Source organism: Dermacentor silvarum, chromosome 9 (assembly GCF_013339745.2).
Source record: "Dermacentor silvarum isolate Dsil-2018 chromosome 9, BIME_Dsil_1.4, whole genome shotgun sequence".
Classification (NCBI taxonomy): domain Eukaryota; kingdom Metazoa; phylum Arthropoda; class Arachnida; order Ixodida; family Ixodidae; genus Dermacentor; species Dermacentor silvarum.
In genome coordinates this window covers 154,850,575-154,865,607 of record NC_051162.1, presented here as the reverse complement: position 1 = coordinate 154,865,607, position 15,033 = coordinate 154,850,575, and the positions used below count along the sequence as shown (strand labels likewise).

General features: G+C 48.0%; 2 protein-coding genes across 2 annotated transcripts in view; both read left to right on the top strand.

The window, feature by feature from the left end:
* Positions 1-15,033, top strand: part of LOC119463993 (high-affinity choline transporter 1) — a 166,374-nt gene that overhangs the window by 113,801 nt on the left and 37,540 nt on the right. The gene's annotated exons all lie outside the window — the stretch shown is intronic.
* Positions 1,174-11,862, top strand: LOC119465060 (chymotrypsin-elastase inhibitor ixodidin-like). Its single transcript, XM_037725883.2, has 2 exons — positions 1,174-1,434; positions 11,530-11,862. The coding sequence occupies exons 1-2, from the start codon at positions 1,370-1,372 to the stop codon at positions 11,753-11,755; spliced, it is 291 nt and encodes a 96-aa protein (XP_037581811.1). The 5' UTR covers positions 1,174-1,369; the 3' UTR covers positions 11,756-11,862.

The window sequence follows — 15,033 nt, the reverse complement described above, 5'->3', positions numbered from 1 at the left end:
TTTGGCTTCCCGAGCCCGGAGTTCAGGGTCCGCTTGCCGCAGTTCACGTTTCCTTTCGGCTTCGCGAGCCCGAAGTTCGGGATCGCTACGTCGCCGCTCCCGTTTCGCGGCAGCGGCCTGAGCGCTCATCGCGGCGTTGCACAGGAGAGAGAATGCGCGCGCTCCGTCATTTTCATACCGCGGAACTACCGTGGCGCCCCCAGCGGAGTATGCAGCTGTCGCGCCACCTGTCGTGCGCGCCGCTCCGTAGAGTAGAGGATTCCGGGAGGAGAGAAAGGGGGAGGGGACGCGCATGCGCGGTGGGGGTGTGGGACGCCGCGGGACGGAAGGAGGGACGGACAAAGCCCCCGCCATAAGCTGCTTCGCATCTAATAATACGCGAAGTGTAAGACTCGTAGCTGTAGTGGCTGTATATGGTGTTGGGCTGCTGAGCACGAGGTCGCGGGATCGAATCCCGGCCACGGCGGCCGCATTTGGATGGGGGCGATATGCGGTGCACATTAAAGAACCCCAGGTGGTCCAGATTTCCGGAGTCCCCCACTATGGCGTGCCTCATTATCAGATCGTGGTTTTGACACGTAAAACCCCATAATTTAATTTAAATAATCAAGACACTAGATTTACTAAGAGTGAATGGTAACAACAAAAGGCTTACTTGTATTGCAGTTTTATTTTTATTTCTATTTCTGCTTATCTGATACTGCCACCAGTTACTGTGCTATTTGTACGCCTTGTGAAGTGCAGTGTGCTTACCTGAACATTTTCTCGAGAATGCGTGAGCATGATCTCGCGTTTATTAATTTTCTTTCCTCTTTTTTTTCATATGTTCGATACGGCCTAACACATACGTATTGGTTGGCTAAGCAAGTAATATCATAGTTGGTATCACCCATGATGCCAACCTCACGCACACACGCACAATTAATTATGCCATGCACACACTTTCCCAAAGAAGCAATTAGCGGTGGCAGACAAGGTTCAGTAGACGAAAAGCCACAAGGACTCTAGAAGTCAAAAGGATGAAGTTTACATGAGTCCACGTGCTGTCCATCATCTCCACCATCACTCCCGCGTTATAACTCAACCGCCATAAAACTGATCAAGTGACAGTAGCCACAATTCTGTCTGTTCTTTGCGCCAAACACTATGAGATCATAAACATTGCATCGCTTCCTCGCAATTTCCACCACTGTGGTTTCCACGGCGAGTTGCCCGGTATGGTGAGCAACGTTGATGGCGAGCACGCTTAGTAACGCCGACGCGCACGCGCACAGCAGCCGGTGGTGGCGGTCCGAGGCCGAGCTGCCGTGACGCGAACGAGGCGTACTCCGACTGTGGCGCCGACTGCGAGCTCGTGTGCGGACGGCCCATGCCCGAGGGTGGCTGCCGCGGACACTGCAAGTCAGGCTGCATCTGCAGGCACGGATACATCAGGTGAGCTCAGTAACGCCAGTAGGATGGGTTAGTCGGTTCTGCTTGACTCAAGGTATAACAGTGCGATTTCTTCAACGAGGACAAGGAAGGAAGGAAAGAGTGGAGAAGAAAAGGCAGGGAGGTTAACCAGTTTAGCACAACGGTTTGCTACCCTACACATGGGAGTGGGATGGGAGAGAATGAAAGATGGCGAAGAGAGAGAGCACATAGCACAGAACACACGTCGTCAGTCACAGTCCGTCACTCTTGCGTGGTACGTGACATCACTGTCACAGCAGCTTGTCCAAGCCTGTTTCTTTCAAAAACATAAGTAGTCCCTTCGTCGCCTTCAGCTGCGATGTCTTCTGTCGACGACATGTGAGAATCGCTTCAACTGACATTGGTCTATTGTCAAGGTGCGCTAGAACGGACGCCAGGAACTGTCTCTGAACATTATATTCAGGACAGTCGCATAGAATGTATTCTACCGTCTCCTCGCAAAAACAGGCATTGCAAAGAGCGTTGTCGGCCTAGATATCGACTTTTTGAGGCAAAGCCGCCGTACGGCACACGCTTTTGAGAAATGGAGCGAGTTCGCTTGGACTAAACAGGGCTCGCGTGAGGCATTGGTTGTTTTTCCTCATTCAAGAAGTCCCGCTGTTATGATTTGAATCAGGGGAGCGTATGTGTGTGTGCGTGCGCACTTGGCCACTTCGGGTGCGGTGATTTAACGAACCAACGCTGCGGGAAATGGAAACGCTATAGCGTGTAAGCGCAGTGTTGATTTGCTGCTTTGATTTTGATCGAAGACACAACGCTCGAGAGGAACAAAACGATATGTGCATCTGCCACATATCCGAGCCGTGATAGTTGTGATACACCCGAAAGAATTCGGCATGTCCTTTTGTGTTCTTGCCCCCAACATGTGGTAGGACGCGAGCGTTGGGTGTGTCTTTGTGCAAATTTCGCAATTGGCTGCTGGCTGAAGACGCCTTACTGGGACTTTGGCCATACTCTAAATTTAGCTGACTCATGCTTCCAAAGAACAGTGCGAGGAACGCCTACACTTGGATATACTCAAAATTGTAACATGTCTTCTATGAAGCATTTTACCGAAATATATATATATATATATATATATATATATATATATATATATTTCAAATTGGTTCGTTGTTAGAGGATATAGAAGATGTTGAAATATCATGTTGCCATGCTGTCAAGAGGCGAGCGTCACTGCCAACAGGTTCCCAACTGAAACACTCCCCTTCTTCGCTTCGACTAGCGCCCGCAAGTGGCCTTCCTTTTATCTCTTCTCCCATACCGAAGCCGAAGGACGTGTCACCCGTCGCATGATGACTCCCACTTCCGCTTTTGAACACAAGGTCTTCTTGGCTGACTCCACATGGGTTTGGCGTATGTGGAATCTGGGTATCTTGTAACCACTTCAAGAAGAAAACGGCCCTTCCGGAACTCTCTCGTGTCCTAGCGAATCAATCGTAAACGGTATCAAAGCCTAGGTCCCAACGAGATAAACGAGAATTAGTCGCGAAGCAGAGAAATTAATGGTGCGGGTGTGTACATTCGTCTCAATAAAGTAAAAAATTACCCACATTGCACTATACCCCTGTTAAGGGTGCACTGCCGTAGATATAGACTTTTTGAGGCAAAGCCGCCGTACGGCACACTTTTGAGAAATGGAGCGAGTTCGCTTGGACTAAGCAGGGCTCGCGCGAGGCACTGGTGTCTTAACATGATCTTTGTAGCGCGATAATTCGAAAGTAAAAGATAACAGTGAGAGGTACGAGAGGAAAGACGAGCGCTACACTCACAACTGTTTATTCTCAATTGTATTTTTTACCTACCTGACTGTATTTCTGGTGTATTTTTGCATTTATGTTCAAATAATTGAAGTTTACATGTCTTTATGTCCCCCCTTATGTAATGCCTTCGGGCCCTTAAGGAGAAATAAATGAAATACATGCCCGTGCGCAAACACATAAAAACACACAGAGGGCATCATTCAGCCGAAAACGGTGTCGCCACTTTCAAATGCTTAGCAATCCGAATTCCGAGTCATAAAGCGTAACAGTAGTTTGACTCACGCAGGCTGGACCAGTGACTTGGATATGATGGGCCTCTAACAGTTCACGTGCGGTTTTGTTCTTGCTTCTACCTAGGATCCTGACATTAAAAAACAGTGGTCCACATCGGGACAAGACCTTGCAATGCGCAGACAAGTGCGCAGTTGTATCCTTCTTTAAAATATTTGCGCGCTCTCTCGTTCGGTCGTTGACGCAGCGCCCAGTTTGTCCAATGTATAGCACTTGCCACAGCTGAGCGGAATCAGATAAACCACTCCATTGGAACAATGCACGTAAAGCGTGACGTGCTTTACTGTACAGCCGTTCGTAGTGCCACTCGTGATTTGGGGGCAGAGGCGGGTCAGCTTGTAGGGGGCGGAAAAACCCACAGGTACTCCATACCTGTTCGCCACCTTCTTAAGGTGGTGGCTAATCTTGTGAAGGCACGGCACCACTTCTGTCTCGCTTCGAGCGTTACGCTCGACTTCATCGCCCATTTTAGGCTTTTTGTTGCCTTTCAGCTTCTGGAGCAAAGTTACCCCCAACTGACGTCAACACCGAGCGAGGGTAACCGGCTTTTAAAAGCCGCTCAATCTGATTGTCAGAACTATAGCCTTGATCTTGTGAACACACGATTGTCTGAGCGCGCACCCTAGGCAAATTGTTGCATTCCCTCGTTTAATAATTTTCCAGTGGGCGGAATCGTATGGTAACAGCTGCTTTTTAGCATGTGGTGTATAGCACCAACAGACAGGTTCTTTAAAAAACGTCGTCTTTAAATCTAAAAACTACAGTGCGTTGTCAACCGGGATCGCGTGGGTAAATTATAGGCGATTGCCGTGAAGTTTAAAAAGGCTTAAAACCGGGCTGATTTCATAATTGTCAGTTGAAGAACACTGCTCGTCCAAAAGGATTAAAAAATCGTCTACATATCCAAATACCTTTATTACATGCGTGTTCTTAAAGCAGTTGTCAAGGGTTATATCTATTTCAGAAAGAAATGAGCACGAACGAATACATATGCCCTTATTTTATAAGTATGGTTGGTTGTCAAAAAGAATCAAAGTACTTTTGGGATAGGCTTCCAATAAGGACAGGAAATTGTCAGAACTAAGGCCAATTGCATTCTGAAATTCAGAATCACCCCGGGCATCGATGCGTGCTTTGATAACAACAAACAATTCGCGATGTGGAATAGTCTAAAATAATTTATCTATATCCACAGAAAAGCCAAAGCCAATCTTATGGTTGTCACGAAAAATGCTGGTGATTTCGTCCGAGTTAGCAACTAGAAAAAGATCCTCGACGTCATGGGGGGAAAGCAGCGCTCGTCTTTCCTTTCTACTCCTTCCTCTCACTGTTATCTTTTACCTTCGAGTTCTTGCACTACAAAGATCGTGATAAGCAAGCACCAACTCGCCCAAGAAGTTTTTCTGAAATGCATTGGTGTCTGGAAGGCGGCTTCGCTGGTGCGCACAACCAGGCATAATTAGTCGCAGAGAAGGTGCAGTTAACGTCACGGGCGTAATTTGCACCAATATAGTCGAAAATTGTCACATTGCACGATAAATTGCACTATCTCCAGGATCGGCCCACTTGGCCTCTTTGGCTTGGCTTTGACTTGGCTGGGGCCCGGCCAGTATATATATATATATATATATATATATATATATATATATATATATATATATATATATATAGTCGAAGTAACTGGATTTTTCAACGGGCCAAGGTTATTTTTAGAAAAATCAGAAGCACAACTTCGCGGTTATGTTAGGTTTACTTACCCAACAGTTTCGGTCGGTGGACCGTCCTTTTTCAAGGGATCGGTCCACCGACCGAAACTGTTGGGTAAATAAACCTAAGATAACCGCGAAGTTGTGCTTCTGATTTTTATATATATACGCTCTGCTAACAATTTTCTATTTCTAGCTTTATGGCGAAAGCAATTTTATCCACACTTCAGGCGAATTGTCGCTGTTGTCGTCGCCGTGATGTTCCGCATTAAATCCAAAAGCCATATACATGAGCGACCCCTACCCTGTGGGTGCGGGAAAAAGCACGTAACAGTGAGCCGAAAAGGATTGCGGCTTGATGGGCATTATTTCCCACGTGCTCAATATTCGGGTTAGTTGTAGGTCACGTAATCAAACGCGAATGGGAAGGAGAGCGCGCGTCTTCTCCTCTAGCCCTGCCGCAGCTGTGAATGACTGTGCGCGGCTGACGCTTATGGGGCCCGCGTGCCATATCTAATTGTTGGTAATCATTGGTGGGTGCAATGATAAAGGGTGACCAGGGATGGCTGCTAACTTCATGCGCGCTGTCTTCCTTGCCGGGCTGTCTTTCTGCGCCCCTAGTGTTGCAGAGTTAAGAGACAGAGGTCATCGCAGATCAGTCACAGAGGCCGTCAGTAGTGGACATAAAAATAGTCAGACAATGATGAATCTGATTTTCGGAGTTGCGGTGAATCGCGCGGCTGTACGAACCGTTCGCCTCCGCTGCCAACGTTCTTCACAATGCTTGCGTTGGGAAATCGAGTGCTCGAGGTCATCCAGTGAGGTATTTACACGTTTACAAGGTCCGTGCTTACTATGTCCACTATGTTCACTATGCTTACTATTTTAATTTTAGGTGAATATTTACTACAATTTATATGGCCACTATAACTAACGTATATAGACTCGTGTAAGGGCCACACTTTTCTGTCGCGATTTTGACGAGCCTTTCATGGGACCGGGCCATTTGACCTCATTTTTCCAACTACGAGTATGAAATCCGCCGTAAACCTCTGCGATCGCCTAATCTCGACATCCAGTAGCGACGCGCGAAAGTACGCTGCGCGCGACAGTTCGCTGTTGAGCCCGATCAGAATCAGCGCACGGAACACGATTGCTTCTCGGTTGGATGTGTTTTTTTAAATATTGGCTGTCAAGTTATAGCTGCGGCCCTTACACGTACGGGTGCGATCCTTACACGGATTTACACGGTAAGAATCTTCCTTCGTGTAATTGTCTTCTACTTCGCTATCGTGAAGTAAAACCGACGGAACGCTAATGCAGGAATCGCCATTTTTCATTGTTCGCCAGTGACTATTGTCACTAATAGTGATTCGCCTTCCCGGCCAAACTGCACTCCTTTTTTATTTTTTAGTACTTTTTAGTCCGAGTATAAGCGCTGCTGCGCATGCCTTCTAGGCTCCTATTTATTATGATTTTGAGTGAATCCGGCTTGGCATCATTTCGGTTACTGAGTGAATTCTATATACAAGATGTTTCAGCGAACAGTTTCCAAAATTTTTAAAGGTGGCCTGTGGCAGATAGTACAATTCTAGTTCATGAGCTCGTCTACTCGAAGAGACGGGCATTACTTTCCCAAAAGATTGAAATGCATAATCGACTTATGAACAAAATTAACCAATTAGGTTTTTAGCTAATTACCTTATGGCCCATGTTGCAATTTACAAATTCTAGCCGTGGAGTGCGGATCCACTTTGAACTAAATCTCAGGCTGACACCAGTGTCGAGATATTAATTCTCTAACTTTGCGGAGAAATATATTGGCGTGCCAGACACTTTCTCAACAAAACGTCGTTATATACATCAAAGCACAAAAGTATGAAAAGAACAAATTATGGAATTTTACGTGCCAAAGCCACGATGTCATTATGAGGCACACCGTAATGGAGGACTCTGGAATAATTTAGACCACCTGGGGTTCTTTAAGGTGCACCTAAATCTAAGTATACGGGTGTTCTAGCACTTCGCCCCATCGAAATTCAGCCGCCGTGGCCGTGATTTGATCCCGCCACCTCATGCTTAGCAGTCCAACACCGGCGGGTAAGCGCAAAAGTAACTGGAACGCCAATGCATTTCTCCGTAGTGCTCGGGAATTAATATCTCAAAACTGGTGCAATCCTGAGAATTAGTTCCTAGTGCATCCGCCTTCCGAATTCCACGGCTAGAATTTGTAAATTGCAACACGGGCCATAAGTTATAATGTTAAAAACCTAATTGGTGATCTTTTCATTAGTCGATTATGCATTTCAATTTTTTGTGCAAGTAATGTCCACCTCTTCTCTGTAGACCAGCTCATGAGCTAGAATTGTGCTATCTGCCACAGGCAATTTTTAAAAATTTTTTGAAAGTGTTTGCTGAAACACCCCGTATTTATGGCCTCTGCATGCAAGAGGCGATGTTTCCGTCCCTAATGCGTAAATGTCGTAAATAATTAGAAGAGCTTTTTTTTTTCATTTATTTTGTAGTCAGTCGTTAGCATTGCCTACTGGAAAGAGAATCAATATTGAGACACACATCACTCACGTGCTTTTCATGCGCCGTTGATAGAAGACTCTGCCGAAGGGGTCACTGAAGTCTGCAGATTTTTTTCATGGTCAAAAAAGCACGCAAAGTAATTTGAAGTAAGGTGAACATACATCAACATATTCATTCTCTAGGTATAGGCTATCCCTTTAGTTGGCTACCTCCTTCTCTTTAAAAAAATTCTAAACTTTGTCCTTTGTATATCATCATCATCATCATCATCATCATCATCATCATCATCATCATCATCATCATCATCATCATCATCATCATCATCATCATCATCATCATCAGCCAATATTTTATGTCCACTGCAGGACGAAGTCCTGCAATGACCAATTACTCCTGTCTTGCGCTAGCGTATTGCAACTTGCGCCTGCAAATTTCCTAACTTCATCATCCCATCTGGTTTTCTGCCGACCTCGACTGCGCTTCCCTTCTCTTGGTATCCATTCTTTAACGCTAATGGTCGACCGGTTATCCATCCTACGTATTACATGGCCTGCCCAGCTCCATTTCTTAACTAGAATATCGGCTATCCCCGTTTGTTCTTTGATCCACACCGCTCGCTTCCTGTTTCTTAACGTTAGTCCTAAGAGTTTTCGTTCCATCGCTCTTTGTGGGCTCTTTAACTTGTTATAGAGCTCCTTTGTTAATCTCCAAGTTTCTGCCCCATATGTTAGCACCGGTAGAATGCAATGATTGTACACTTTTCTTTTCAGCGACAGTGGTAAGCTCTCAGTCAGGATTTGACAATACCTGTCGTATGCACTCCAACCAAATTTTATTCTTCTGTAAATTTTTCTCGTGATCAGGGCCCCTGTGAGTAATTGACCTAGATAAACGTACTCCTTTAAAGACTGTAGAGGCTGACTAGCGATCCTGAATTCTTGTTCCCTTGCCAGGCTATTGATGGATCATATCCGTGTCATCAATCAGGTAATCGAGAAATCTGCAGAGTACAATCAACCTCTCTATATGGCTTTCATAGAATATGAAAAGGCATTTGATTCAGTAGAGGTACCAGCAGTCATAGAGGCATTGCGTAATCAAGGAGTACAGGAGGGATACGTGAATATCTTAGCAAACATCTACAAGGATTCCACAGCTATACCTTGGTTCGCCACAAGAAAAGTAGAAAGTTACCTATCATGCTACCTTTGTATATATTTAAATATATTGTGTTTGTGCGTGGTGTTCTCAGCGGAAATTTTTAAAAAATGGTCATGAGAGAAAACGCGGATGAGGTAGCCGCCGTTGGTGCTTCTAATACGCTCTTCCTCCTATTGTCAGGATTTGCCGAAATAAAGCGAAAGTATAAATTAAAAGCCATGCACGTCCGCGCCAACAATGGTGCCGTAAGCGTAGCCACAACAAAAGTGAAAATGTGGAGGCAACGCAAGAGTCCTCAACTTATTTGGGTAACCGAACTCCGACAATGACAATTTAGGAGCGGGGGGGGGGGGGGGGGGGGGGGGGGCTCAGCCCCGCCGGGAAAATTCCGGAGGGGGCTGGAGCCCCGGAACCCCCCCCCCCCCCCCCCCCCCGTAGTCGGCGCCTATGGCATTGCCACGTGGCCGAAATTCGTACGTATACCTCCACTACGGGGTGCCCTAAAGCGGTATACACACGAGCAAGAAATCCATCTACCCGGGGCATGGAGAGCGCACCACGTGATCACTACGTCACGCTTTCGTCAGGCGGCGTGGACCCTCCCCCATCCCTGGGGAGGGAGAAGCGGCCTGTTGAGTTGTGTCCTCGCAATTTTCTGCTAGCATTACTAAGCCATAAAATTTGCGACGGTTGCACTGTGCACAACGACAATATTGTTAAACCAAATATGCGCAGCAGGTAATTGAGTGATGGGTCCTTCTTCCTGGAGTGCAGAGATTGTGATGAGTTACTTTGCAGTAGTACGAACGGGAGTTGGATTCCCTTATTAGGGTTTAGAGAGCGCGACAGGCGAGGAGCATAGCGCACGTCTTGTTAAAAGCGAACGACTTTCTTTGGCCTTTTCGGCCGTTTTCGGGGTTGGTCGGTGTGAGGCAGGTCGGTGGTCAGTGGTCAGACTCTGCAAGCAAAACGTTCGTTCGTTCGCCCACCTTCTCTCTCACTTTGTATCGCTCGCTCGTTCGTTCACTCTTTCTTGGATTCGCTAGTTCTTTCGTTCATTCTGGCTATTTGCTTGCATTGACAATAATCCTCCATGGTTTCCGTGCAATGTTTTGGGGGGTTACGCTCTTTGTCGCGCTGTTCTCTAATTATCTTGATAGTTTATTATGTTGCGTTTCAGAGGTAGCCCTTTCTTGCTTTTCTTTTCTTTTTTTCTTCTTATTCTTTTTTTATTGTTTTTATGAGCAGCCCCGCTAAATTGGTGGCATCATGATGATTACGGAAGGGAGACATTTTGCCGCCTTTAATGTTAAAAAAAGGGGGGGGGGGGGGACACGGCACCACTGCTGTCCAAGTGCTCGAGGAACGCCGCCTGATATTGACATGATTGTGGGACCTTGCAATTGGTGACGATTTTTAACTTTTTAAGAAGTATGTACCCTCACGCGTTGGTAGCGGCAGAATTACCGAGGTATAGGAGGGCGCTCGTCACAACACACAGTGCTAGCGAGTATACGTTTTGTGATCGATGAGTACAAATTACACGATGACCTACCAACAAGCACATAAGCCACCCTCGTGCAAAACACCATGCCCTGCAGCAGTTGACCGGTGAAAGTGCCTAGTACCGTTGTTAATTTGAGTCGTGATCGCTACCACCCCTTTATCGCGCGATTAAGCCGATCGTCGCTGATATCAGCGCTGGTCGCTTGCCAACTTCCTGGTCCGCGTGATGTACCGAGCGTCCACTTGAACCGGCAGTATACATCATGGTTGAATTGCGCTGCCCACAGTCAATTATACCTCTCCGGCCACTAAGTTCGTTGCGCATTCGTACGGGAAATTGGAGGGAAGTTTCTCGAGGGCACGTTTATATACCTCGGTGCGGCGGCCGCATCGCCGTACGAAGACCGCGCAAACGTGACGTCATCCTTATTGGCAGTCGGCTGTTTCCTTCACGCGTTGAGTGAGAATCATCGTAGCATGAAAGGCGCTTGCTGTTTCGAGAGTTATTTTTTCACTATGCGCCAGGAGGATTTTGTTTAACGAACAAGAAAAGCGCGAAAGTGATGCAGTGAAGCGGAAAACGTTGCGAATGGCGCCAAATAGAGATGTCGTCACGCGCTGCCTTCTCGGAAATGGCCCGCAGAATTACTTGGAATTTTGGCCGTTGCGTTGACATGGTGTTCCACGTGCTCGTGGAAGACCGACAACGCGAGCACTGCCAGGACCTTACTGACCCACCCGAGCATTTGAAAAAAAAAAAAATGAGTTGCGATTTTTTTCGCTATCCTTTCTTTCTTTCTTTCTTTCTTTCTTTCTTTCTTTCTTTCTTTCTTTCTTTCTTTCTTTCTTTCTTTCTTTCTTTCTCTCTCTCTCTCTTTCTTTCTTTCTTTCTTTGGAGGCACTTGCCTAGTGCGTGCACCGGTACGATACTGTCGGTATCGAATGAACGAATCCACGAATGAACGAATGAACAAATGGGCGGATGGGTGGATCGATGGATGGAAATAACTTCCAGCACAAACCTTGAAGAACTAGCTTAAAGCCGATAAGGTCGTGTCGGAACCACTCTAAGATATTTCCTCGCTCCTGCGCAGGTCATCGGTGGGCGGTCCTTGCGTGCCGGTGTCCAAATGCCAGCCGGACTGCGGCCCCAACCGAAAGTTCGAGGTGTGCGCCTCGCTGTGCCCCGCCTACTGCGACGTGCGGCCCCGGCGATGTCTCCGGCTGTGTCGCATGAACGCCTGCGTCTGTGCCGACGGGTATCTGCTCACCAGGAACGGCACCGCTTGCATACACCGGGATCGGTGCAAGCGCTTTTGACGACGTCACGCCGCGCAGAAGGTTTCCACGGTGCGGAGAGAAAGCTCTTTATTGAAAATGCAGAGTGTTTAGCCAGCGCATTTTCGCCTACAGGCTACTCTGCAGGCAATGGGACGAAGGAGAAGAAAGGCCCTAGAAGAAGGTTGAAATTGTTTATTAGAAACGGAGCTGTCCTTAGTCGAGCGTGCGTCACGCAGAAGCAGAGCCGGAGAGCTCACGTGACCCGCTCGCCGGGAGGAGGGGAGCCGATCAATCGGAGCGCGCGCCGGGGAGGAAGAGGAGAGACGCCGGGGTATAATAGCAGGGGGGTATTCTGTAAGAGTCCACCTAGTGGACTGTCCATTTCGGCTATGGCTGATTGGCTCGTGCTGCACGAGCGAGAGGTAGCCAGCCAATTTCTTTCTCGCTCGTGCAGCTGGAGCCAGTCGGCGACAGCCGAAATGGACAGTCCACTAGGTGGACTCTTACAGAATACCCCCCCCCCCCCCCAGGTGTTTGCGCCGCGCGCTCATCGCACGACGGACGACGCAGTGGCGTCCATCGGCCACGAAGCACGAGCGGCGTCCAGAACAGGGGCCACGAAGTGAAAACTCGAAACAGCGGAGATGTGGTCGTTCCTTCGGTCTAAAACGATCACTACCATAGCGAAAAAAGAAACATACGCGACAATTGCAGAAACAGAACCACCACAGCTCGGCTGTTTCGATAGATTTCACTTCGTGGAACTGGCTGCCTCTTTTTTGTCATCCTGTACATTTGCAGATGGAGGGACTGTAGAAAAAAAGTCGGTTTCGCCCGAAAGGCGAAGAATCAATTGCGATAGCAAATTTACTAGTAGACGGAGTAAGGATAATAGTTTTATCGGCTGCACAAACTTGGATACATTCACTTGGTGTCAGCGCGCACAAGCAAACATGAATAGATCAGACTCGATGACCGCAGACAACCACTGTCAAAACGCTGGCGTGTACAAGCGCGGCGGCAGCAGCAACCGAAGGTTCGTGCGGTCTGTCGCTTCAACGGAAACTGAGCGGCGAAAGCACAGCGCATACCAAGGTAAGAACCGTGTGGAGATCGCTTTCAAGATACGGTGCGCGCGACAGCCCTCAGCCGCGCAAAGTACAAGTACGCAGTTGCTGGCAGAGAGAAGCCGCGCCCCCTCCATCCCGCGCTGCCTTCCCGCTTTCCTCATTTCGCCTGGGAGATTGAGTCGCCAGTTCCCCTTGCGCCCGGTCGAAAGATACGCATTTGGTGCCGCAGCTAAACGTCGCCTCCCCTTCCTACCTCCCATCTCCCCGCGGCCTCTCGCGCGACGGCATACGTCGCGTTTGCTCTCCGCCGTGCGTTCGCTCTCCATGAGAGCGCGCGTCCATCGCGCGCTTTCACTCGCACATACAGCAGACGGCGTGCGGCGATGATTTTATCGCCGTTAGACTTGATACGGAACATCACGGCGACGGCAGAAATGCGCTTGGAGTGTCCATATAATTGCTATCGCAATAAACAAGCTATCCTTGAACAACTTGACGTGACTACAATCCCTTGCTTCTACAAGAAGGTAGCATCACATTTGCGCTCATGCATATATATATATATATATATATATATATATATATATATATAGCAGTGTACATATGTTTCACGGCCATGTTTCTTACACTTTCCTAACAGCGTCAATGAGACAAATGCAAAAGACACAAATACATAATACTACTAGATATTACATCGAAACCGTATACATCAGTTTGAGTTTCTTGGATGATGACGTAAGAAGATCAAACCGGACTGAATTATGGGAATTTAACGGTGTTGGTATGTATTTATGGCATCGTTTCCCGTAGGTTGAGCGTGGTGTTGGTACTAACCAATGTTGGCAGAAGAAATTGTTTTTTAATCTGGGCAGCTTGCACTAGTGGTACAAGGCTGGAGTAAACAGTGGAGCTGGTGATCCACCTAGCTTCTTATAGTTTTACTTGGCTTGGCTAGGTTTTGCTAGGAAATGCTAAGTGCTACTAGGCACAGTATTCCGAATCGGCTCGCCGCTGGCGCGCAGATTCTCGCTTCGCCGCACGACGCGCTTCAAGATGAGCGGCTTGTACTGGTGCCCGGATCTTCTTTGGTCGTCCCATGTCAAGGCTATATGTACTCGCCACAAAGTGAACGAGAGTTCTGGCGCCGTCGCGGTGGCTCCGAGCTTTATCTCCCCGGTGACGTCACGGTCAAGCTGCGCTTCCACACTTGCCGGAGCGTGGCTGGTCGAAACCTGCCGATCCGCCGCCAGAGGCTCCTGCTGCAGTCACGGACACCGCGCGTTAGGCGCGAAAGCGGGGAAACGGGGAAACGCGGACGGGGTAGGCAGCAGCTCTGCGCGTTGCCTCGTTGGTGCTGCTACAATTTCTCTCCCGCTCTCATTTTCTCTTTCTCTCTCCCGAGCATAGCGCGCACCGCCCGCATGTTATCCCTCCCTCTCCTTAACGCCCCATGTAAAGGCAACATGTGCACGGCACGGAGAGGAGGCCAAGCACATGCCGCTCCGCGAGGTGGTTGTTAGGCAACGCGTGGTGACGTATCGCTAGGCGAGTTTTTACGAACGCTACGCGGGGAATCGAAAAGCTTAAACAGCTCCGCTGTTAAAATTCAGGTGTTGTGATGTTATCGGCAGTAGATTAAGTGTCCGATGCGATGAAGGTAGATAATCTTGGCAAAAACTCGCCGGTTAATGCAAAAGAAAATCGGAGCGCGTCCTCGATGCCTTAGGAGGCGACAGCGCAGAAACTCGCAACGTCTCAGCTGCTTCCTCTGTGGCGCATGCTCAGGTCGACACCAACAGGTCGTGCTTGATTTGCAAATTATGCCTTCGAGTACTAGGAGCAGATGCTGAGGTAGCGATCTTGCATTAACGACGGGTATCTCTGTTGCGTTTTAAAAATGTGACAACTGTTTGTCGCTATAGTTGATTACATGATGCTTGAAAGAAAGGAATACATCTCGTTTGAATCTTCAAAAAATTACGTTAGGAAATTTGGCAGCTGACAGCTGCCCGTTGGCTAGAATTGGTATACCCCTCCCGTGTATGTGCTGTCCGTGCCTTGAAACGTCTTGCACGCTCGCTTTCGTTACCGAAGGCAAGTAATTGCGTCACAGTTAGACCGCTAGACCTATCAAGCGCCATGGTGCAAGGGGGAGCCGCGCACTAGCATCGAGATGGTATGCTACAGTTAAGTGGTAATATGGCAGTTCTTCACTGTCTACGATGTAGGGCTGACAATGGGCTGCGC